General features: G+C 38.4%; 10 protein-coding genes across 10 annotated transcripts; 6 read left to right on the top strand and 4 right to left on the bottom strand. All coding sequences in view use genetic code 12, as the record gives it.

The window, feature by feature from the left end:
* Positions 1–73: 73 nt before the first annotated feature.
* Positions 74–3,946, bottom strand: MSB2 (Msb2p; the record flags this gene model as incomplete). Its single annotated transcript, XM_051817321.1, has 1 exon — positions 74–3,946. The coding sequence occupies one exon, from the start codon at positions 3,944–3,946 to the stop codon at positions 74–76; it is 3,873 nt and encodes a 1,290-aa protein (XP_051669754.1).
* A 2,664-nt stretch (positions 3,947–6,610) lies between these two features.
* On the top strand, positions 6,611–7,219 carry CANMA_004987 (uncharacterized protein; the record flags this gene model as incomplete). The annotated part of the gene is made up of 1 exon (XM_051817320.1): positions 6,611–7,219. One exon carries the CDS (start codon positions 6,611–6,613, stop codon positions 7,217–7,219), a length of 609 nt encoding a protein of 202 aa, XP_051669753.1.
* Positions 7,220–11,967: 4,748 nt separating this feature from the next.
* Positions 11,968–12,498, top strand: CANMA_004986 (uncharacterized protein; the record flags this gene model as incomplete). Its single annotated transcript, XM_051817319.1, has 1 exon — positions 11,968–12,498. One exon carries the CDS (start codon positions 11,968–11,970, stop codon positions 12,496–12,498), a length of 531 nt encoding a protein of 176 aa, XP_051669752.1.
* A 2,765-nt stretch (positions 12,499–15,263) lies between these two features.
* CANMA_004985 (mitochondrial 54S ribosomal protein mL60) lies at positions 15,264–15,611 on the top strand (the record flags this gene model as incomplete). The annotated part of the gene is made up of 1 exon (XM_051817318.1): positions 15,264–15,611. The coding sequence occupies one exon, from the start codon at positions 15,264–15,266 to the stop codon at positions 15,609–15,611; it is 348 nt and encodes a 115-aa protein (XP_051669751.1).
* Positions 15,612–15,795: 184 nt separating this feature from the next.
* CANMA_004984 (kinetochore-associated Ndc80 complex subunit) lies at positions 15,796–16,596 on the bottom strand (the record flags this gene model as incomplete). The annotated part of the gene is made up of 1 exon (XM_051817317.1): positions 15,796–16,596. The coding sequence occupies one exon, from the start codon at positions 16,594–16,596 to the stop codon at positions 15,796–15,798; it is 801 nt and encodes a 266-aa protein (XP_051669750.1).
* A 493-nt stretch (positions 16,597–17,089) lies between these two features.
* On the top strand, positions 17,090–17,464 carry CANMA_004983 (uncharacterized protein; the record flags this gene model as incomplete). Its single annotated transcript, XM_051817316.1, has 1 exon — positions 17,090–17,464. The coding sequence occupies one exon, from the start codon at positions 17,090–17,092 to the stop codon at positions 17,462–17,464; it is 375 nt and encodes a 124-aa protein (XP_051669749.1).
* A 185-nt stretch (positions 17,465–17,649) lies between these two features.
* HSK3 (Hsk3p) lies at positions 17,650–17,946 on the bottom strand (the record flags this gene model as incomplete). Its single annotated transcript, XM_051817314.1, has 1 exon — positions 17,650–17,946. The coding sequence occupies one exon, from the start codon at positions 17,944–17,946 to the stop codon at positions 17,650–17,652; it is 297 nt and encodes a 98-aa protein (XP_051669748.1).
* A 503-nt stretch (positions 17,947–18,449) lies between these two features.
* On the top strand, positions 18,450–20,558 carry HAP42 (Hap42p; the record flags this gene model as incomplete). The annotated part of the gene is made up of 1 exon (XM_051817313.1): positions 18,450–20,558. One exon carries the CDS (start codon positions 18,450–18,452, stop codon positions 20,556–20,558), a length of 2,109 nt encoding a protein of 702 aa, XP_051669747.1.
* Positions 20,559–20,752: 194 nt separating this feature from the next.
* Positions 20,753–21,325, bottom strand: CANMA_004980 (succinate dehydrogenase cytochrome b subunit SDH3; the record flags this gene model as incomplete). The annotated part of the gene is made up of 1 exon (XM_051817312.1): positions 20,753–21,325. The coding sequence occupies one exon, from the start codon at positions 21,323–21,325 to the stop codon at positions 20,753–20,755; it is 573 nt and encodes a 190-aa protein (XP_051669746.1).
* Positions 21,326–22,267: 942 nt separating this feature from the next.
* On the top strand, positions 22,268–24,691 carry CANMA_004979 (uncharacterized protein; the record flags this gene model as incomplete). Its single annotated transcript, XM_051817311.1, has 1 exon — positions 22,268–24,691. The coding sequence occupies one exon, from the start codon at positions 22,268–22,270 to the stop codon at positions 24,689–24,691; it is 2,424 nt and encodes an 807-aa protein (XP_051669745.1).
* Positions 24,692–24,952: the final 261 nt, after the last annotated feature.

Raw genomic sequence — 24,952 nt, 5'->3', positions numbered from 1 at the left:
TATTGTATACAAATTTTATACATACTAAATATACACTTTGAGAAAAATAAACTCCTTTTAAAATATTAATAACTTATGGCCATACGAAATTGTTCCTGCTATCCATATGTTGTACTTGTGGTGGATACTGGGGTTGATAACTTGGGTCTTGTAAATAATTTGGAGAATCTTCATCCATATGATACTCTGGTTCCGGGTATCCTTGCTGGGGCATAATTATCCCGCCATAGTTGGAATCAAACGGTAACGAACTAACATTTCCAGATGGGGCAGCGCTAGCTCCTTCGGTCATTGATGAGCCTTCACTAGACATCGTGTATTCAGATTCGGTGTCAGTTGGTGGCAATTCAATGTTTTTGATGTTCTTCCTAAACCTTCTAAACAAAAGAATCATTAAAGTCATGTACAATCCACATCCAGCGGCAGCTCCAACTGTAATTCCGGCTATTTTACCCTTGTTGGTAATTTTCTCTCCACTGTATGATGCATCCATTGATCCATATTGATTGTTCAGTCCACCTCCGTTTGAAGACGAACCTGAATTCAGTTGAGTGGAGTCAACCAAGCCCGTCAATGGAATTCTGGAGTCAATCAATGATGCCAACGTGTTTTCAATATCACTAGGGTTTTTGTACAATGCTGAGTTTTGGTTACTAATATATTGACTCAATTTGTTGATATAGTTTGTAGGGAAGTACACTTCAGCGACCGTGATAGTGTAGTCAATATTGGTAGCTTGGTATGGAATCAATTGCTTGACAACAGTTTCATTGAACTTTTTAGTGTCATCAAATGGATAAGTCAACACACCAGGCAAATATTCAAAGATCTGGGCTGAAGTAATTGTATTATTAACAACAAATGGATAGTTTAAGGCTGACTTGAAACCAACTGTAACAACGTCATAATCTTCACCCGGAGTGCTGGTCAATTCGGGTGCAATCGCCTTTGGTAAACCAGGGCTCAACGAAGGAGTGGTCGTTGGTTTGGAATGACTACTATCGGTTTCTGTTGAATCATCACTTGAGCTCAGTTCCACAACCAATGACGATGGCAACCAATTCTTGGTGGTCCTTGTACCTGAAGTTGCACCTGGAGTAATTTCGGTGGCTGAGGATGCTGGTGCTGATGTAGGTGCTGGTGTTACTTGAGGTGAACCAGAAGCTGGCGCTGAAGAAGCTGATGGAACCAAAGATTCAATCGATCTGGATGATTCCACTGCTGATGGGGAAGCCGCAATGTCTGAGTTGACGCCACTGACCTGACTCATAAAACTGCTGCTAGCTGGTGTTGCAACCCCTGAAGATGATTGAACACTTGATACACCTGGTGAGCTTGTAGCTGAGGGAGCTCCAGAAGATCCCAGTTCTTCCGATGGAGCCACCAAACTGGTAGCTGAAGATCCAACACTTGAAGTAGCTTGATCAATTCCGCTACTACTAACCCCCATCAGTGTTTCTGGCAAACTGCTAGCTTGAGTTCCTAAAACCTGCGAAGATGTAACCAGTTCACCTGAAGTCGATACATAACTTGACACAAAAGGGGATACCACTGATGATTCTGTAGATGAAACTATAGGTGTAGCCGCTGATAACTCACTTGATGGTTGAACAACAGAACTTGATGCTGGTGATGTAGAAAATTCCGAAGATGTAATCACTGGCGATGCCGAAGGTTCAGATGACGTAATCACTGGTGAAACATATGATTCTTGTGATGAAGATTCAACAGCTGACGTGACTACTGGTACCGATGACAAGACCTCAGACGAGGGCACTTCTGATGAGATTATTGGCGAAACAAAAGACTCTGACGATGGGGTGGCAGAAGTGACCTCCGGAGAAACATATGATTCTTGTGATGATGGTTGTGCTGATGATGGCTCTGCCGACAGTGCAACTACTGAAGGTGCAAATGAACTTTCAATTGGACTCGAGGTGGCAGTAGATACCTCAGCTGATGAAGTCGTGGGAGATACTTGCGATGTAGCTGATCCCGAAACAACAGGTGATTCCAATGGTGTAGTAGATGACGAAAATTGAGCATCAGATGGTGAAACTGTACTCCAGGTATCAGTGGGCAGACTAGTTGGCTGAACAACAACAGATTCTGATTCCGATGTTGATGGTGATGGTTGGGGAACAAAACTAGAAGCTGAGCTAATAGGTGACAGTTGAGACTCAACACTGGCAACAGTAGATGGTCCTTGTGAATCAGTTGATGGTTGGACCAAACTCGATGACGAAGCTGGTTCATTGATGGATGATGTAGCTGTTGGTGAGGCTGATGATACTGCGTCTGAATATACTGGGCTCGAAGTCAACGATGATGCTTGTGCATTAGCTGTAGCCAGTTGTTCATTGGAGCTTGGTGTATATTCATATGATGAAGATCCTAAAGACGACGAGGCATTGTCCAAAGTTGCTTCTGATGCTGATGCAAAAGAAGTTGTTACAGGTCCGCCTGAAGATGAACTTGCTAGCGAGGTTGTGCCTGGACTTGCAAATTCTATAGATTGTTGACTAGAAGATTCTTGAGTTCCCGTCACCGACTGTGAAGTCTCTGATGAACTTCCAAAAGTGCTAGCTGCAACACCAGATGTAGCATCGATGGTACCTGTGTTGGATAAGGAAGAAGAAGAAGCATCAACTAATGATGAGCTAGTGTCAGTTGAGGTCTGTGAACCGGTGGACGATGTTACTGCTGCTCCATCTGAAGTAGTTTGAGACGCACCAGATGTCGCAGAATTGAGCGACATTGAACTGGCCTGAACCAAAAATGTACTACTGGCAGATGCGGCCTGAGCTTCAGACTCTTGTGCTTGTGAAGCACTTGAGGTTGTCGATGACGAGCTTGTGGTAGGTGAAGAGTTTGCTGATGCTAACGAGCTTGTAGTTGGTGACGATTCAGCACCATTGTCGCTACTACTTTGAACACCTGCAGCAGTAGATGGCGAAGCTAAAGTTGGTGACGAGCTTATAGTTGGTGACGAGCTTATAGTTGGTGACGAGCTTATAGTTGGTGACGAGCTTATAGTTGGTGACGATTCAGCACCATTGTCGCTACTACTTTGAACACCTGCAGCAGTTGGTGACGAGCTTGTAGTTGGTGGTGAGCTTGTAGTTGGTGACGAGCTTGTAGTTGGTGACGATTCAGCACCATTGTCGCTACTACTTTGAACACCTGCAGCAGTAGATGGCGAAGCTAAAGTTGGTGATGAAGTTGATGATGTTGTTCTCTCATTATTAAAAGAGTTTTGGGCAGTACTCGATTGAACCTGTGCAGCTGATTGTCTATTTCCTCCTGTGGAAGACGTTACAGAAGTATCTGAATCAACATCCTGCTTAGACGCCGTTGACTCTCCCGTTGTTGCATCTTTACCAGTCGAGGATGTTTGCTGGGCTTGTGTTGATGGTGAGGTTTCGTCAGTGGAACTTGTGTAAGTCCTACTGGAAGATGTAGTTGGATAAAAGGGCTCATTTGTTGATGTAGTACCTGGTGATATGCTTGTAGTGTCAGCATTAGTTGTAGCAATTGAAGTATAGTCATCACTAGAAGTTTGGCCATAACCACCGAAAGTAGATCCGTTCTCATCATTGTTGTCATCACTACTACTTTCACTGTTGTCCCTATTATTACTGATTTTTCCCTCCTCTGAGGTGGTGGAACTTGGCGCATAGTCGTCAGTGCTTGGCGATTGACTAATCGACTGGAAGTATTGCGTGTTTGACGTGGATGAAGCTGGGTCAGAAGAGACCGATGATGATGTTTGGTTTCCTCCATAGAATACACCATTGGCTGCATCCTGGATTTTGTCAAAAATATTCTCGGCTCTTCTCTTTATTTCATTCCCATTTGGCATATGAATTGGTTGTCCATAACCCGTGGATATAAATGACAATACATAAACGGCTGAAACAATATTCAAGTTGGTATTTGCAAGCATTGTTTATGTGTGAAAAAAAATTGAAAGAACGACTGTAGTTGGGAAGGATATCAAAATGATTGACTAAGTGGGTAATGAAATAAAAACGGGGTTTAGTTGTGGTAATTGGGTATAAGATAAGATGATTTTCTTAAAATTGTTAAAGCGAATGAATGAGATTACCGACAACGAAAATGTTGATTAGAAGGTATCAAAAAGTATGTGAAGTGAAATGGGAAACAAAAACCCCAGAGTGTAATATGTCTTTTGGCAGTGTGTTTATTGGACGAATGGTGTGTTATTGAGGAATATTGTTGTTTATTTCACTCACACCTTTCTCTTTCTGCTACTGCACTTATTTCGAAAATAACTGAGCACGTGATACTTGTCCTTCAAGTGCCGTGATGAGGATGATGATTGGTGGTAGTGGTTCTACTGTTGATAAAAAGGGAGGTGATGATTGTCTTGTGGTATAAGAACTGTCAGTTAAGAATGATATGAAGTTGTGTTGTGTGTTGTCAGTTTTGTCTTTTGAAATCTCTCCAACTGTGAAAACCTTTTTGAAGTTGTTTTTATAGAAACAAGGCAAATCTCTTTTTATTTTAGACTTTTGTTTTGATCAACGGTACACGCCTCTTTTAAGTCCTCAAATCTTTTTGAAACAGAGCCACAAAAGCCACATAAAAACTATAATAAGAATAATAACAAATAACAAACAAATTACAAACAAATTACAAACAAATAACAAACAAACAATAAACAAAAGAGAGAAGTTAGAATTATTTTTAGCCCCTTATACATATTATTTTACAATTATACACTACCATTTTTAAGATTTGACACTTTACATCCACACCACAATACTTAATTACTCGAAAAAGTAGTGCAGATCATTACAAAACTACTAGTATTTCGTAAAGAGAATATTGTTTTGTATAATATTCTACTATTGTCGTCTATTCTTTTCTTTTTTTTTTGTCATTTACTCAATTAAGAAAACAATACAAAGTACGCTAACTCTAACTAACTACTCCCTTTCTCTGTCTATTTACTATTGTGTACATTGTCAAAGAAACGCGTATTCCGCCTTACTATTTTCAAAAATTAACCCTTTTAGAGGAGTGAATCGCTTGATTTTGTGTTGGTAGCTGTCCATAAAAAGTAAAGACATTCCTTCCTGAAACTGATGGAGATGGCATCTCGAGCCTCTTTCGTAACAGAGATTTATTTATGGACTTGACTCGCGAAGCAACTGGGAAGTGGACGATCAACACTTAATTAGAAAAGGAAAACATTCTCTTTTTTTTTCTAAAAAGAAGAGTTGCGGTTCCAATTTATGATACGATTCGAGATCTAGGAATCGAGTGGTTCTAGTTTTTTTAGACTTCACGTCTATTTCTTTCACCACTTTGTAGACGAAAAAAGCCTATTTAGACTATAGAGTCACACCACCCCATATGGAAAAGCTTACTTCTAATTTTTCTTACGTTGTGGTCCTCGTATTCTATTCCACGTGGGAAACTGTACCAAGACGCCATTCTTGGCGTTATCGTAAGAGATTTGCATAATCAGCACGCCAAGAAGCATTGCGTTAGTTGGGTGAAGAACAGGGTTCCTCTCTTTGGCTACCTTGTTGCAGTGAAGATTGACTAAAGAAAGGATAGACGTTGAAAAATATAGTGACAGAGCATTGTAGTTTTCTGCTTCTAGGTTAACTCAATTCAATCGCTTCGGATTGAGTCTCGAAGTAGCCCACCCTCCATGTGAGTTATCTCTGGGTAAGAGGATCGGTAGAGTGGCGGTGCGTTGTAGTGTAGTACCCTAGGGAAAATCTTTTGTCGTCAAGTGGTGCGGGCGATTAGTGTAAACCGTGTTTAAAAATATTATTTCTGAGAATCGCGTCGACTAAAAGTACCCACTATTCTATGTGAAGAAAATACAATCCAAAAGAAAGTCTAAAACTGATGTGGGGTGAAACAGTGCTTTCTCTCTTAAGTATTTCTGAACTGGTTGTCTTTAAATGAGCTCACTAGTGGTGAAATATATAGCGATTCTAGATTTCCTGCTTAACAATGTACGTTTAATTTTGTGTAAAGTTATAGCGCCAACTGTTTTTGCAATCTTTAGTTACTACAGATCAAGAATAGCCTATGCACTTTCACCAATCGGACGACCCATTTTATCGACTCACTTTAACCTATTTAAGCGTTCAATCACAGGTTTACAGTCTTTCATTTACTAAGTAGAATAGTACAGGGTGTCCTGTACATTTAGATGATTGTCGTATAAAATAGTTACGGCGCGATTTACAAAAGGTCACAGTATGCAACGTAGGGTGAATAGAGCAATTGTCAAATGCTATTCGCTTTAGATCAATTGAATGTATGTATTGTCTTGTCGAAATCGAATTTTACATCTCAAGTCATTCCGAAATCGTTTTAAAGATGGCATCTAGTGGGTTTGAACAGCTTCTATATCCGAATGAGCAAGGGATGAGGTGATTTAGAACGTATGAAAAGTAATTTACTAGCAATTTATCGCTAGACTCTACCCTTTTGAAATTAAACAAATGTTGTATAATTTGGTAGCGACCCGATCATCTTGGCAAATTTTATTTTCTCAGTGAAATTTATTTGATATCGTCATTTTTGTGTGGGGAGTTCATTTGCAGTTTTCCAGACCACCATGCCCTCAATTATAAGTAACGACGACGATAATGACACAAACACTACAGCGACAGAAACAGGAACAGGAGCCAGTGCCAGCTCCAGCTCCAGCTCCAGCCGATTACGTCGATTAGACAAGTTGGTCATTGACCAATCATCCCTCCTTGATGAAGATGATCAAATTGACTATATCAATCACCTCAATAACTACAACATGAATCAATATCACAAATATCGCAAATTACTCATTTATTTCTACATAATCCAAGTAGTAGTCATTATATCGTTGAATTTCATCAAAACGGATGTGCATGACAAATCATTGTTGTTGCTCGCTTTGGTTTCGGTAGTTCTCAACCTTATATCAATACAAGAACAACAGCAACACCAGTACAATATCACGCTTTTTGAGAGAACGCTCAATTTGATGACGTTGGTTAGCTTGACCAATGTGTTAGTTCTAATCCAAGTGCTTTATGTTGATTTCATCAAGGCGAAAGTCTATTACTTTGCTGCATTGAGTGTTTGTAATTATGCGTTGCCCCAAATGCAACGATCGACATTTAATCAAATTGGCGAAGCAGTGAAGGAGTTGGATAGGTTGAAGTATAAGTACAAGAATGTATAGGGATGCTCTCTATATGGATTTCTTTTATATTTTAACTAAGTTCATCGAAAAACTGGTTGTAGTTTCATATAAATTTAGTTGATACTTCACCAAATGTCTTGGTCAAAGGTTTGATATTGTTACTAAAGATCTTCAAAATGCTGGGATGTAGAGATTAATTGAGAAAGGAAGAAGCTTATTGCAGATATTTATTTGCAAATAATAGCAAAAATTTTGCAGCAACAAAAATATTTCATTTAATTCGCAACTGATGATTGACCTCTCCTTACTTTAAGTCAACCTAAATGTCGCACGAATTTTGTTCTCCTAGATTTTACCCTTATACATGTTAAAGTTGTATTTGTTGTGGGGTTTTGCAGCACAGATCCAGAGAGACAGAAAATTGTGCCCCTATTATTATTTGAAACTTTTGCTACTCTTTCTTATTCTACTACAAATCCGAGGATCTGGAAAATATGCGCTATGAGTGATGTCACTTGCCGCCCAAAAGATACAAAGTACGGACAAAATAACATAGTCGCCTTCCCCGTATATAAAGCAGAAACGTTTGCTTTTCCAGTTTTACCCCGCTCGTTTTATTTTATACCAACTTTTTGTTTACAATATGTCGCGCTTTTTTATGAGACAAAAAGAAGTCACATGTTAGAAGATGAATAATGTAATGTAAGTGGTTGAATTGAGGTGGAGGAGAGTTTTAGATGTAGTGAGTGTTGCTATTACCATGTAAAACGGTCTATATAGGATCTGCTTTGTTGCAAACTAAGTACTCGTGGACTGATTCACCGTTAGTTTTGACCTCGTTGTATCTAGGCAAGAGTTACTTTTAATTACGATGCGAGAGTTTTTCCGTTCACTTTTATTTTGCATACCATTTGGAGGCACTTGATTATTGGGGGATCTGTGGGAGCCGTAAATTGATGACAAAGCGGTCTTGGGGACGTTCAAAACAAATAGATGACGAACCATATGAGGCGGGGGTAGGCAGAATTACGGAGGCTTGACAGTTGTTGGTAAGTGTGCTCCAAATATCTATGACACGGTTGTAGCCGAAAGTGCCATAAAAGAAAAATGCAAACAGATGAACAGTCAGCCAAACTAGACAGTCTTCATTCATAAGTATACTACTGTTTTGCGAGGTGGCGAGGTAAGGTGATTTAACTCCGAAAGTGAACACCAGTACAAATTTCTTGTCAGTCGTGTGCATAAATATGTGAGAATCAAGTGATTGAATGCAATTTTATTTTTGTGACACGACATTGTAAGAAAAAACAAGACTTTATTTTTTTAATTTGCCAAGCCTATTGTTCTTTTTCTAAAAAGCTGTACATCTAGATTCATTTTTGTTTTTGTTTATCAATTCGATCAGTAGACACGGTTGGAAAAGAGCCATTCTATTACACCACTGTTTTGTCGACACTTCATTGCCTTAACGTAAGATATACGCACAGCGAGCTTCGAGATTACAAGTATTCCGAAAGGGGCAAAAGCGACATAATGGTGACTCATTTGCTGCTGGCCAATTAATAGCCAAGCCACCAGTGATGTTTGGCAAAAAGGTTGACGAAATATCTCTTAGTCGTCACTTCAGATTATGATAAACTGTGGTTGTAGGTGTTGCTCGACTAGTATTTCACCACAACTGAAGTTGAGAATTGTCTAGATGTGCCGGTTTCGGGGAATTTTAACGAAATGCGGAGTATCTATAACTGTCCTCCAATTGTCCCGATTTGCTGTATTGATTTCTTTCTATTAGCTTAGCCAATGCGCATGATGTAATGCATTTGCGAGAAAGCAAAAAGTCAATATAATAGAAATTAAAAAAATGTCTCCTTTTCAATTCGAATCTCGAACGTGGCTGGTAGCGTGAAAGAAAGGAAAAAAAGAAAACGTCACAGTATACAAAAAAGTCGCAACTGTATAGTACAGAACTGACGAATCGCTTTGGCGCAGAAAGGGGTAAGGTGTTGACTCTCATCTCCTGAAATCACAGGAGTATGAAGCGTTGCATTTATCTTAACTGTAGTAGTACTACTAACTAATAAAAAAAGATTTTGAGTTGTGGCTGTAATATTGGTTCTAGAAAATTCTCTTCTGTTGCAGAATTTTTTTGTATATTTCTGAATTATGTGTGTTATGCATAATTTCTAATAATAGCTTTGAAACGAAAGACAAAAAAATGGATTATTTATCTTACGCAAACAGGAAACTGTAAACACTCTAATTAAAAGAGAGAACAGAGAAGGAAACGTGGGTCAAAGAAATACACTACAAATTTAGGCAAATTGGTTTGTAGAACTAGGCTTGGGGTTCTAGGGGGTAATTATCTTCTTCTGACCCCTGATAAAGCTTTTGCAAAAGGAGAGTAAGGGAGACAAACGTATAGGAATCCTCGGATCGTATAAGAAATAAGAAAGAAAAATAAGACACATTTAGCCCACTGTGCTTCGTCTCTAGGGTCTTGGAGGAAATGCATTGTTTAGTGGCTAGACTTGCGTGCTTTAATGACCAGTAATCCATCCTCTGTCATTTCCAGAACATCCAAAGAAACAAAAACACACCAAGCCATGTTAGAAAGACTTACTCCTTTCATATAGCACAACATAAGAAACGATGCCATTTACAGCTGTTTGCGACATTTCTCTTTCTGACAATTGATCTAGACTTCAATTTGCACATAGATTCACGTGGAAACGTACATGGTGATCATATGTTTTACTTAGATATCCAAATTAGGAAAGTATAAAAATACATACACAGTAATTATAGTATACCTGTGTATAGTGTGTGCACCAAATCTTTAACAAACGTGCGTAGTAGAAAATGTCTCTTTCCCTCTCGTTTTTTTTTTTTATTTTTAATTTTTCATTTATTTATACGGTGTGGTGTTTATTAAGAACGTGGGTAACGAAAAAAAAAGGGGAAAAGAGAGTGTTTACATCTTGAAAGCAACGGTTATAGAGTTATAAGCTCCTTGACCAGCACTTTCTACTTATTCCCTTGAAGGAGAGGTTTAGAAAAGTTCCAGTTCAATGCATTGAGTCTAGTTTTTTATGCCGTTTGTTGTTACTGAGACATGCTCTAAGCGAACTGCTCCAACCTGCCCCAGATTCGGCTCAAACAAAAAAAAGATTTTTAACGAAACGCTGTGTCGCCACCTTGCGACAAACGATAGAGGAAAAACCAAAAAAAAAGAAAAAGAAAAACAAACAAAATGAGACACCACGAGGGGTAATTCCAAACAAAAGAAAATATCAAAACAAAAATGTCCATACTTAATAAAGGAGGGTGGGGAGATGGACGACATTATTGCAAAGCAGATTTAAGACTAAGTGCCAACGTATATGCGCCTCTAAAAGCGAGAGAGGGTGTCTAAACGTATGAGAGTGATCCTAATACTGGAAGTTGCGAATGATGCATAGAATGACTTTTGTATGTATGCATCGTATTTTTGCCTCGGTTTTTTGTTTATTCCTTATATTATGTGGCGTTGGCTTTAGTATTAGTCTAGAGCTGTGTAAGACTTCTCTCCCTCTATCCCTGTCTGTGCCCATAGAGTAGATGATGAAGCCTGTTGCAATGTTGTAAGCGCTATGAGACTTTTCTCTCTCGTTAGTATGATTGCTTGCTCAACACAAAATACGCCAACTGTAACGCAATAACGATAATTTTCTAAAGCTTGCTTTTTCTTTTTAGTTCTCCTATATATTGCATTGCGCTCTGACCCGAGAAATGAGTGCGTCAAATAAGTCGGAGTTCGTACTGGGAGTTGTGAAATGGGATGGGACGGCAGCGCGAAAAAATAAATAATGGGGCGATCCGAGCAAAAGGGGGCGAAAGAGAGAAGGTGAGGAGTAAAACAAAAAAAGAAGAAAAAAAGTTTTCTTGCTTTTTTTTGAGAGAGAAGTAATATTGCTCATATAATATCACCACCCACCTTGGGTAATAATAATAATGTCACTTTTTACTTTCTTTCCTATGACATTTGCCTTATGTAAGTCTATGTATGTTTGAAAAAAGAAAAAGGAAAGGAAGTTATTACTCATTTGAGAAGGAGGAATCAACCTTTCTAGCTAAAAGGCGTGGCATGTGTAGTATGTGTGGTGTGTGTAAGCATGTGGTATGTTTTTTTTGCTTTTTGTATATGTCTTTGTGTATCTGTTGGGTCTAAATGAAAAGCCTTGGATTCCGAGAAAAGGACTAGAATTAACCACACAGGTGTGTGTCTGTTTGCGTGAAGAGACATTTTGTTTGCTGTACGACATTTTATGTGATGAATTGCAACCACTCGTGGCCAGAAATTCTTAAAAAAAAAAAACAATAGAAATTTAAAAAAATAAATATAAATAAAAAATACGCAACTGTGGTGGTGGTGGTTGCAGTGGTTATTGTGTAAACTATGTGTATTACTCATAATACACAAGCCATAGTTCTTAAACACATATATAAGGAAGATCAAATTCCAAATTTACAGAAAAATTTTCAACTTTCACATTTCATTTTATATTTCAATTAGAAACTAACCAACTAGAACCATTTTTACTTTAAAGCTAAAAGTGACACTGACTGCTACAAACTACAACGAACACCACAATCACTTTAAACCAACTGATACTGTTATTCATTTAATAGTACCACGTTTTTGCTTTTTTTCCTTAATTATAGAGATTTACAATAACAACACTTTTGCATTTTATTAAACCAACACTACAACAACCACAACCAGCATATAATTTTATAAACTACACACTATGTCTGATTTCGCATTTAACAACTACTGTATACATTGTGACAAATTATGTCCTACCAACTCAGTATATTGCTCGGAAGAGTGTAAATCGATAGAGTATCAATCATCAATACAGTCTAGCAATAGCTATACTACCACTTCGTTTGAACAATACCCATCAGTGCATCATCACAATGAAAGCCAGTACCATCACAACAACTCAGTATCGTCAGTAGCATCAACTAGCAGCAATAATGAACATGCGCCAAACGATATGGTTTCACCATTATTGACGCCAGCTTTATACCTCCAACAACAGCAACAACAACAACAACAACAACAACAACAACAGCATCTACAATCAGTGTCATCTCCCTTGATGTTGGCTTCGCATGTTGATGTTGAGACCAAAGATGACAGTCATTACGACTTGAATTACTTTGATTTGAATTACTCAGTTAAATCCAACACCAATTATACCAGTAATACAACCAGCAATGATTTGATAAATTCCACATCACACAATTATCGTAAATGGTTGACTGCCTTGTAAGGGGCTAGTTGTCAGATGATTTAGTGGCGATTATATATCCACATCATTACTATTGACATCTTTTTTTACACTGGGAATACAATTGGAGAGGTTTTAATTCTACTTTGCTGTCGATGATAATGGAGAGGAGTAAGATCCTGTGTCATATCACAACAACATTTCATACATATAGCATTTTATACAAAGAGACGCTTTAGCTGCTTTTTTAATTTACAACACGCTTTTTTTTTTCTTTTTTTTGAGAGAAATTGGATTGTTATAGGGGAAAGACGTACATAGTTCAACTTTACAAAATATACAAAATATACATATATTTACAATTCATTATCATTTTACCAATGTTGTAGAAAAGGGTTTTGTTAAGGCGTAGTAGGCGTAACGGTGTAGTCTCAAATCGTGTGAATTGTTTATACGCGCGCCGTAAAACTCCTCGGGCTACTATCATATGCCACTTTTAATCGAATAAAATTTTTTTTTCCCACGTTCTCCTCCTCTCCCCCTCAGACACAAATGTGTCAAAAAAACAAAGGGCGGAAAAGAATAAAAAACGACACAATACAATGCCTTGCCTACAATAGACCTAAAAATAAAATCATGCCATAAGTTCGAGGGTTACACGTGGTGAGCCAACCTCCTCTTATGTGTACAGTCACATAAGCCTACGCGTATCTCTCTTGAAAGGGTGTATTGAAACTGCAATTGATGAATTCAAATTAGTTGACATAGCCAGACGTGAAACAGAAATGAAAGCACAACTTGAAATTTTCACTTAGAGCAATCTATCCACGTTTTTGCAAAAACAAAAATAAAAACACAACAGCGGAAGAAAATTTTTCTCCTTAGAGCTGCATACATCATTCACTATGCATTTTTTTTAAAAAAAAAAAAGACTAATTTAGCTGTTATGCATTTAAAAGGATCTCTCTTTGTTGTTCTAATTGTTGTTTTAAAATTTTTAGTTTCAATGTCGTCATGCAAAAAAAATTTTCTTCTTTCGCAATTCCGAAACTTCGGAGATTAACTTACGAAAACAAAAAAAAATAAAGACCGCGAATTTCAAACACAGAAAGCGCATGTCGCATTTTGAATATTATACCCCAAAATGGAAATATTCATACAAAATACGTCACCTTTACAAAATTCAAGTTGATAGGTTATATGAATACCAGTTGGGATAGAGGCAAGTTAGAGAGAACAAACTCCGAAGATAGAGATAACAAAGGTGAACCCCCTCCTCCAATAGAGGAAACATGTGCATATTCTTATGCGTTTGCCTTTTTATTCACATAGTACGGCAAAATAGAATAAAAAAAAGAAAAAAGAATTAAATGTTATCACGTGCGTTTTGCAATTTTCTTTTCTTTTGACCAGTGCGACATTCTTGCGAAGAGATGTGATTCAGAAGCTTTGAGTCACAACAAAGTCATTTCGTGACTCACGGTGAGTATCCACTGAGTTTATAGCACAAATAAGAAAACCAAAAAGTAAGAATTGTATTCACTGTGCCATAACCACTTCTATCTCAAAGTAGAGGTAAAGCTACTCATTTTCTTTTTTCTCAACAAAGTAAAGATTTTGAGTATTTCTTTGTGCAACGACTTTCCTCTGCAGTGTATGGAACCTGGGTCATATCATGTGAGAAATAAAAAGCAACAACTCGGAGCCATTATAGATTCTTGACTGTCCTTAAAGCTGGTTTACTTACTAACTGCAAATAACGTAAATCCGACATTGCGGTGATCGCGCATTGTTCTGACACTTAGTGGTTTCACCGGCTATTTAAACAGTAAAAAGAAAAGAAGATACTCCTTAAACACTGTGGAGGTCACTCGAAGCCAAACGTCTCTGACATAAGTAATACATAATTATGCAGTGAATTGGGAATGTGCAGGGGAGTAGTTATTTGCTTTCTTGACTACTCTCCTGCTTGGAACCGAACACGGAAACAACAACTCAACTTTCTGAAATCAAAACGTAACCATACGATCTTGGACCAAAATTTCAGCAGAGCTGAATCCATATTCAACGTCCGCAGCCTGCTCTCTTGGAAAGTGTTTGTTAAAAGTGTATGTGGTCAGTGTTATCTTTAACCAAAATATTCTTGTGCGGAGCGTCTTACGTAACATTTACTTAACCTCTGCGAAATCAATGTGCATGTTTTATGAACATATTGGTACCAGCAAAGAAACTTTCAATAAGAGTAATATTGATTAGATAAGTGTATATAGCTTACTGTTTGAACTAACTTTTGTTAGGGCACTAAAGCTTTAAGTTGCTTTGGCATTGAGTTATACGTACTTTATTGTTTTATTCAAAAAACAGATTTTTGCTGCTAAAGCCATTGCTTGTAGAATCATATTTTACTCTTGTATTTACTACTGGATTCGGCCATATTCCTATTACAATTAATTTTAAAATCGTCTCTTGGTGCTTGATCATGTTAAGATTGCATATTTCTTCTACTCTTGATTTAATTTTACATCATTTTGTTGCTAATTTATTAGCGACACATAAAACCATATCAAACAAACAAGAGTTGGTAAAAGCCAATACCACTAATTTTTTCACTTACTCACTAGATCTCCCTCTTAATGGATACCATTAGCTCCAACACAAACAAACGATTAGTTTGATTTATTGAATCGCCTTAACTTCCAAAATCACATGGTAGCACACAAAGACGAGACAAGACAGAAATTTTTTTCTTTATTTTCTTCAAACTGCTTACCAGTAGCCAAACTTTCACACTTCAGAACCATATCACAATGCTTCCTTCATTAGTCAGATCGGGCGGATACGTGTGGAAGTTTACTCCACATATCACATCAACACAACGTGTCAACTTGCGCAAAAGAAGTGAACAAGTCGATGCAAACATTGACCAAATATATCGTGGTTTAATCCACCTGCAACAAGGTGACAAGAAAATGGGCGACAAGACAGGGTACCCCAAGATCGATCATTTGAAGTTTGATATGCCCAGATTTAACGACATGAAGAGTCGAGATAAGTATACCACATTTAGCAAGCATTCACGTGATTATAGAAAGCCAATTCATAGGGTACCAAAATGGACCAAATTGTCATTCAGAGAGAATCCAAAGTACTTCTAAAAGGTGTATGGATGCGATAGGAGAACAAGTACACAGATATTGCTAGACAAGCACTATGCAAGGAAAAGAGAGAGAGAGAGAGAGAGAGAGAGAGAGAGAGAGAGAGAGAGAGAGAGAGAGAGAGAGAGAGAGAGGACCTTTGTATATATGTATTTAATGAATAGATGAACAATAACCAATATATTCAGTCAATATTTTCCCAAACAAATTTCGATATATACTCTTCGGAATAGCTCAATTCAATAGGCAAAGTTTGTGCCTGATCGCCACCTCTGACAATAAGGACATCCTCAGGTTCATCCTCCACGAAATCATCATTCAAACCTCCAACATTAGCCTCACCACGGTCTAGTTCTGCCAAAGGCTTTGTTTTCTTGAATGGCTCAATACGTATGCCCAAGTTCCGATATAGGTTAATCTTCAACAACGCCAAATCATAATCTTTTAACTTTTGCGGATCGATGTTTTTGTTGGGTTCCGGGTTTTCCAATTTCTCATTGATTTCATTCAACTCATTGCGCAATCTAGCACTCTTGAGATGTAACTGGTTTAAAGCAACATTCAAATCATCTCTCTCCTTGTTTATATCCACTTTTAAATGGAAAAGTTCTTGCGATTTTGTATGAATTGCTTGTAAAAGGTCTTGTGATTTATCAATGGGGGAAAACTCATAGTTGGCAATGCTAGAACTATTCTCGATTAGTTCTGCGTTGATATCATTTATCTTAGTGAGGGCCTGTATCTGTTGCTGTTTACGCTCGATTTCGTTCTTTAGATCATCATTGGTGTTTGTTAATTGGTTTATTTCTTGTTCACGTTGAGCTTTAGCGCGCGCTATACAGGCTTCAATTTCATCAGCCATGAGTAGTATATCGCCTTCATTTAGCTCATCAATAAGTCTCTGAAGCGCAACTGTTGCGTCAAGTGACTGGTCAGCAGAAGTATCTGCGACTTGCAGTTGTTGTGGTTCTGAATCATCACTCATTGCTTTGGTTGAGAGATAGTAAAGTATGTACTTGCAGTAGGTGCAACTATTCTAATGAAAAGGCAGTAGTTCTTCGTAGCTGTTTAGATGTCTCAGGTAGATTGACAATAGTGAATGATTAATATCGAATGGTTGTTGATAAATGTTTGTTTATAGTGTCGAGTAATGGACGCGACTTCCACCAAAAGTGACACTAAAAAAATTGACACTGCTATAGCAAGTACTCCCTGCTATGTGTACATACCACCAGTGATACGAAATTTGACTAAAGCTAATTGACGATTCATAAAAACGAAATGCATGAACTATAAATACCCGAACTTTCTGTAAATTGACAGCTCTATAGCTTAAGCTAGCCAATCTTTGTCAAATTTACTTAAATCTGTACTGTCACACAAAGCTACACTCCAATATTGTTAACATAAGGAAAAAAAATACCGACAAAAAAATCACCAGTTGATAAACCAAAGAAACTTACCCTACTATCCCTAGCATGAGTTACCCTAAGAAGAAAAAAGGATATTCTGACGTTGAACTCCCGACAAATCCCAACTTACCAGCATGGATCATAACACCAAAAGAAGAAAAAGCAATTTTTGAACGATGGAGAAAGAAGGCTTTTGCTAAATGCGATGATTTAATCAGGAGGTACATTGAATGCTCAAACCTGTACGCCAACCCGCTTGAAGCTATTGAAAAGTGCAAACCGGCAAATCAGGCCAGTTTGGATTGTGTAGCCCAATATCAGAAACGAGAGTTTTTGGATCAAGAGAGGGATTTATTCATAAAGGAGAAAATTGAAAAGAAGAAGTTGTATAAACAAAAGTTGAAAGAGATGCAAGAACAGCAAGAAAATAAGGAGATATGATGGAAAAAGTGTTAGTTTTGTATAATACTCGTGTATATAGTTGATAGTATTTTTGATAGTGTACAAGACTCCCTTTGAATTAACCATACGTGTAGACTCTATTATTGCCAAGGGTAAACTCTATTATTGTCAATGCGGAACCCCTCTAATCCAGCTAAAGGGAACGTCCCACCCTTACCCTAAACCTACTTCGGATCCGCTTGATTATCAAAGGCCTCTTCTTCGAATATCTTTCTGCTACCCATTAGCAAGCTAGCGTGAATCTTACCCAACATTTCAATGTTTTTGTACTGCTCACTGGCAGTGGTTACTAAATCATTAAAGTCTGATAAATTGGCATGCAATTGTGCAACTTGTGAGTTCAAATGACTCAATTGTCGTTGTGTTATTGTGGATGTAGAGATCTGTACATGTGGCTTGTGATGAGCATTCTGATGCTGGCTGTGTTTTGACAAGTGTTGTTTATCTGATGGTGTTGACATTAGGTGATGCTGGTTGTGGGTGCTGTTGTTATTGTTGCAACTGGTTATGCTTTTGTTTATAGTTTCGGGTATTATCGTGATCTATTTTACATTTCTTTTTTTTCTTCTTTTTCTTCTCTGCTTCGGTTAACAAAGCTTTTTCACCGGAATAAAATTAAATTAGGTCCATTTTTCAATCATTTTCGGTGAGGGCAACACCAGGAGATCTTTATTCATCGAAACGACCGACTAAGGGTACTGATAGTGTTACACTACTCAAGAAAATAAAGCACCACTACCCATATTACTTCGCACTTATTTGCTATATCCACACGCCCCTTCGCAGATACAATTTTGAATTGGCTAACCCGAGCATCCCCAGACTTTTGTTGCCAATATAGGAACAACTTTCGAAATCAAAATCGCTATTAAGCAACAAAAGAGGTTTTGAAATAGGGGAGGCTTATATAACCTAGATGTAGCCAAAAGGCACCGCTGTAATTTGATTTTAATAACGATTGATTATGGATGATAAGTCAACCACGCGGTTGGAGGTTAAGCCATCATTGAATGGGACCACAAAAAAATTGCCGACTACAGTTGTGGGCCATCCACAGACAAACGGAAATTCACTAAGTATACAAAAGAGCCAGTCGAATGCTTCATTAGGAAGTCTGGGCCCGGCGCCTGCGAATCTGATCGTGTCTAATAAATCTTCGGCACCGGCTAATCAAACTGAGCAACCAAAGCTAATATCGAAACAAACTCCAAGTCAGATACAACCACAGATACAAAACAACAATCACCATGTAAAACCGAAAGGAAAGAACTCAGGGATACCGCACAAACAGCACCAAAATATACGGCAACACCCACTAAACATCGCACCCAAATATGCCAAAATTCAACCAGCTATAGCGCCCAAACCATCAAGTTCAACACCGATGACCACGAAATTCAATCCAATACCCAGCAGTAAGTTCCAGTTGCAAATGAAACAAACATTGGCACAAGATGCAACTAGTTTAAATACATCCAAGAGATGGATTTTACCTCCTAGACCGAGACCTGGTCGAAAGCCAACAGGGGGAGAATGTGATAAAGTAACCAAGAATCAAGTTAATGGAATAAAGCGGAAACCAAAGCCAAAATCGGAGGCGAGTAGTAAAGATAACGATGTAAAGGACGAATTGGAGAAAACTACAGTGCGAACGAGCTCGACGACGACGACGACAGCAGCAGCAACATCAACATCAATCTCTGTTAAGAAAGAATTTGGAACAGGGAGTTCCACAACTGTTGATCAAATCAATGGGCGTGGTAAAGCAGTTATCAGTAAACTGAAGGATCCTGTTCCAAGTGGTACAACACAACCCTTGGCTACCGAGCTGCGATTGGAGCAAACAGCCACCCCCTCCCCACCAACAAAGACTGTAGCTGCAGTCAAACCAACTACAAAAAGGGAAACCACCAGCGATGGAGTGGCAGTACAATCAGAACAAAAGTTGTCGCTGAAATTGCTGTTGCCCTCTCCTTTACCTCCACCACCGCCCCCAATCAAATCAGAGGACCCAAATGTGCAAATATCAGAGTTGAAGTTGTCCTATTTGTCTAAATTGAAAGAACAGGAAATCATAAGAAACTACGTTGAAGTACTAACAAAACAGATCAAAGAACTAAGCTTTGTTCAAAATGGTGTAATCACTTTTGATGCTTTAAAAAACAATTCCAAAGTTTCTCCCAATTCTCAAAGAATAACGTCAACATTAACTAAATCAAAGTGCGATCAGTTGGATTCAATTAACAATCTTAATGATTTAAACAAATTTTTGACTTATCTTAGCAAATCCTCAGATATAATCAAGAGTGCTAAGCGACAGCCAAGTGAATCTATAACGACTACATCAGATGGCTTAAATCAACAAATCGATAGCTATGTTCAATTGAGGAATCGTTTCAAATTGTTGAATCAGACAAATGGGAAGAGCACAAATAAAAAGAAGATGAATAAACGTCTGGGAGACACTTCAACGGGTGCAAAACAAAAGAATTCCTCCACACCAGTGTCAGTAACCACCCCTAAACACACTAGTCCCAAACAACCATTTACTCCTGACTTGTTGCGACCTTTGAATGCTTCAAACTTATTTACCGATCCCAATTTGGATTTGATGGAGATGGATTTGCAAACAGAGACGATCGAAGCATCTCCATCGACAGCGGAAATATTGACCAATGATGATAAGATAAAAAGTACTGGAGACAGTTTATCTTTAGATTACGAGGCGAATAAATATGGAGCTTGCAGTGAAGACAACGACGCTGACTTTTTCCACGTTGATGAACATGATTTTTTAAGCAGGTTGGTGTTGGATGATTCTACACCGATAGAAGAGACCGAATTAGGTGAGGTTATGATACACAACAACAATGAGGAAAAAAATAATGATGCAACCGCCAATGAAGTAAACACCCAAGAAGGTGGATCTAGTAAAATTGAAGTGGTCAAAGGTAATTCCATTAATAACGATACGATTATGAAGAAAAAAATGAAATTTAATTGTGGTTTTTGTACAAATGATACTCCGTGTTTATGTTTTGACTCCGATTTGGAAATAAGTCGATTGAATTAAAGGGCGAGATTATGAAAAATATGTATGATATATAGGCAATAATGGATAGAGCATTTGATATAGGCGGGAATGGACATATACAAAATGTATTGACGAAGGTCTTTTGAAGTCCTTTCAACCTCGTCTTACAAAGTAGTCCCCTACAAAAGGGTGTCTTACACATCATGCAATTAAAAACTAGTCTATCTATACTTTTACCAGAAAAAGGCTAAATATGATCCGAAAACAGCTGTAGCCCCTAAAACAATGTATCCAGTACGATAGACCCCTTTAATGGTCAACTCTTTACCAAGATCCCAAATAAGATGTCTTACACCATTAAATGAGTGGAAAGCAAATGGGAAAGCAGCAGCAGCCTTAATACCATATTGTAAGTAAACTGGCAAGCTTGCAAAAGCATTGACTAAAGTGGCAGCATCAAATGGAATGTTCAAGAGTGAGGTGGCAGCATATGTACAAGTTAATGCATAAAAAGCACCAGCCATAGCAACACCGGTGATTCTATGTAACCCGGACAATAACCACGTTAACTGTGGTTGATAAATATCTAAATGTGGTGACACAGGTCTGTTTTTACGTTGTGCCACAAGTACCTCTTGTTCTTGTTCTGGTGTGGAGGAAACAGTTGATACAAGTCTTTTCAAAAGCAAGGAGTTGGCAGCTGCAGTACCATGAAGGGCAGTGGTTCTTGCTCTAGTGACGTTGATGGTGTTTTTGACAACTAAATTTATAGTTTGTTTGTTTAATAAACCGACACGGGAAATCATTTTGGGTTGATACAGATATGGATATGTTTGTTGTGTAGCAAAGGGATAGTAAACCTGATTGAGACGTGGATATGAAGACTGTTTTCTATAGTATTCCCCCTTTAAAAGACTAGTGTAAAGATCCTTCTTCTATGTTTTGTATGGTATTGATATTTGGTTTTTAATTTTTTTTTCTCCCTGTTCTTCCTTCCTTCTTCCCCGGGTTGTTCTGTTTATCCAATTAGATCAGTGGAATTTTTAATTACTAGTTGGTAGCATTCTTTGAGGGATAAAGCAAAAAGTGTCAGCGGTACCAATTGAAACTACATGGTAGCGACACAGATACGTCGAAAATGGTCTAATTTTGTATTCTTTCTTTGTCTCTCTAATCTATTCGTCAATGTAGACAAAAAAAAAAGGCTTCATACTTTTGTGACACCCGTTACATTCTCGTCTTTTGATTGTCTTTTCTTTCTACCTCTGGTTTTGAGCGTCCATCTGAGCAGCGCTAGAATGGGCATTGGCACTTATTATAAAGGTCAACAGCGTCTAATTTTGTGGGTTACTTTGAATTTTCCTTTCTGTACATTTATTATCCCTTTTACTGTGAAAGTATACTTTTTTTTGAAAGGTGACTATTATAATCGGTACGATTGAACAGAGTAAGAAGAATATTTCTTTTGTAAGGGAAAGAGAAAAGCTTGTCTGATTGTATGTGTATCTTTTAAATTTTAAATTTTAATTCTGTATTTTTACTTTTGTACAAAAAAATAAATTAATAACACTTTATTGCATGGACAAAAAAAGTTACACTGCACCAGAAAACATTTACACCCCTTTCTAGTATCCATTTAATATAGCACACTAATCATACACACACTTATACATACAGGCACACCTACTTCTTCATCCCAAATACTCCTGCCAGTACATTACAGAGGCTACTAATTTGTGCAATATATTATGATAGAGACTGCGAGCTCGGTATTACAAAGCACCGCAGCAAACACAACAAATAGAGATAACAATGACTACAAGTCAGCCGGTGCCACTGACAACACCAAATACAATATAAAGCCCACTGAAGACAACCAGCAACTGAATGATTACAAACAAACGAGTGGGGTAGAACAAAGTCAGGGAGGCGATGTTTGTGACATGAAAAGCCAAGGCTCGTCAAGCGAGTTGAGAAGGCAACAACAATCGGACACGCAGTCTTTGCAAGATTCCCAACCGCCACAACAACAGCAAAATCAACAACAACTACCATCACCTAATTCGTCTCATCATAGTCATAATAGTGGCTCTAATCAAGAAAATCTGCCACATGACCAGAATGACGAGCAACATTCATCATCGGAATCCTACAACAAGTCAGATTTGATGTTTACGAAAAAGGACTTGAGCAAGTCTCGCACCCAGTCATATCAGTCGGTGTTATCACTAGCATCCTTGAAATCGCTTAAGCAACACCAAATACAACCATTGACTGCAGCTAATGGCGCCACAAGTCAACCACCAGGGATGATGAATGGGGTTACGTTGCACAGAAATAGTAGTACAAAGGGAAATAGTGCCCAGCTTACAAGATCAAATTCCGCCATGAACACTTCAAAGAACTTTCAGTCATTTATTCAAGCACCCGTATTGTCAAGTTTATCCAACCAAAAACTGAATGAAGATTTGCAAATTGGTCAGCAATTGCCATTTCACGATAAACCAAATGGAAACAAATCAAGGCGCACTACAAACAACAGCTCAAGCAATGATGGCGACAATGATGAAGGTGGAGAGGAAATTAACGATGAAGAGACTTTATCACAACAAAGAAATTTGACATTGAATGCGTTGAAAAAGTTGAGTTTGTCTCCCAGACCTATTACGAATTCAGAAGATATTGTCATTCCTAAACATGTGGAGAGCGATAGCAAGTTGAAGTCAAAAGGGCAGGAGCCCTACCAACCGGCGGAGGTTGACTTGTCATCGTTTGCCAGTCTAACAAGACAACCAAAAGCGACGGCAAAAGCTCCCTCACAGTCCCCTTCTTCTTCCACTATCCATTCAGAGAAGTCGCCCCATTCTCAAATATGCGCAAAGCCATCGTTGGAAAGCTTACCGGAGGGACAAATAGCAAATGCAGACGCGTCAACAAAGGACAACGATATTAGTCAATATCATCAGAATCTAAGACAGCAGCAAATGGACTCGCTCAAGCTACAGACAGAAAAAAATCTATTGAGGAATAATGCTCAACCTGGAGATTTGCAGTACCAGAGCCAACTAGATTCTTCCAAGCAAATGGCTGGTGCACAACAACAGCATACACAACATTCAAATGGAGCCCATTTCCCACCAATCTCATCAAGAGTTCCTGCAGCGGTAATCCCACCACAAGACATTAATACCAGAAGAAAGCCGCTGAACTCATCAGCACCACAAAACCATCCAACTAATAATTTACAGGTGCAGTGTCACTTGCAGCAGCCACAACCAAATTCCCACCACAAAAATGCAAATGCAAGATCTACAAGACAGTTGCAGCAAATCAAGGGATTAAGAACACCGATGTACATACCAGCTGTATTACGTATGACACAAAACGGTGCTTATGACTATCCTAATCGATCATCATCGAACTCACCAGACATGGTTTCTACTCCGCCAACCACCCAGAGTCCTGAAAACAACTATGAAGCTCATTTGCAGGCTTTTGGTCAGAAAAGTTTAAATTCATCAACTGCGTCGATCAAATCAACCGACTCTTCAAGGTCTATTGAGTCTGGCAACTCTCCAAAGTTGGGGTCGTTGAATAGATTCCTCAGCACAGGAAACTTGGGCAGAACTTTTGATTATACGTCTAGCGCTCCGCCAACGAGAAAGCATTGGGTGAAAGATGAGGCAGTAACAACTTGTGGCATACCCTCATGTAATAAAACGTTTAACTTTTTTGAGAGGCGGCATCATTGCCGCAAATGCGGAGGTATTTTTTGCAAAGAGCATACGTCTCACTCGTTGTATATCAATCGAATGGCACAGTTCACCACCGGTGGAAGAGGAACGTTATCAAAAGTTTGTGATAATTGCATAGGGGAATATAACGAGTTTATTCAACGGGAATTTGGTGTCAATATATCAAACACTAAACTGCCATCACCAATGGACTTGAATCGCCATGTTGAGAATAATGTTATAAGCAACCCATCACATTTGTCGAAGCAAGAGCAAATACGGCAGCTGTACAAGGATCTTGATAGGAACGCGTCAAGGCGAGACCAAGCTGATGTCAAGGGAAATATTGTCGGTGCTGGTGGCGATGCAAACAGTGCTAATAGAACTGAGCAATTGGTTGGAAGTGTTCCTGCAAACTGGACATGGAGCTCCTTTTGAAACCAGTAATATGTAGCTTAAGTTCAGTCTGTCTTTTTAACAATATATTTATTAACCATTCCATAAAATTTGATCTACTCTTGATATTTCTAGACGTGAACTGTTGTGTCGTGTGTTGCTTGAAAGTCGCGACATTAAAGAATTCAGTGTACACCGTGTGCGATATCTGTGCCGAACTTTTCTTTGTTTTTTGATTTTTTCAAAAACGTCAAAGCTAGATACAGCCTCCATCTGTTTACATCATGGCAACCACTAATCAGA

Source organism: Candida margitis (genome assembly GCF_024628925.1).
Source record: "Candida margitis strain CBS 14175 chromosome Unknown scaffold1, whole genome shotgun sequence".
Taxonomy (NCBI): Eukaryota; Fungi; Ascomycota; class Pichiomycetes; order Serinales; family Debaryomycetaceae; genus Lodderomyces; species Lodderomyces margitis.
The sequence above is the reverse complement of the archived record's forward strand: the minus strand, read 5'-3'. Positions and strand labels throughout refer to the sequence as shown.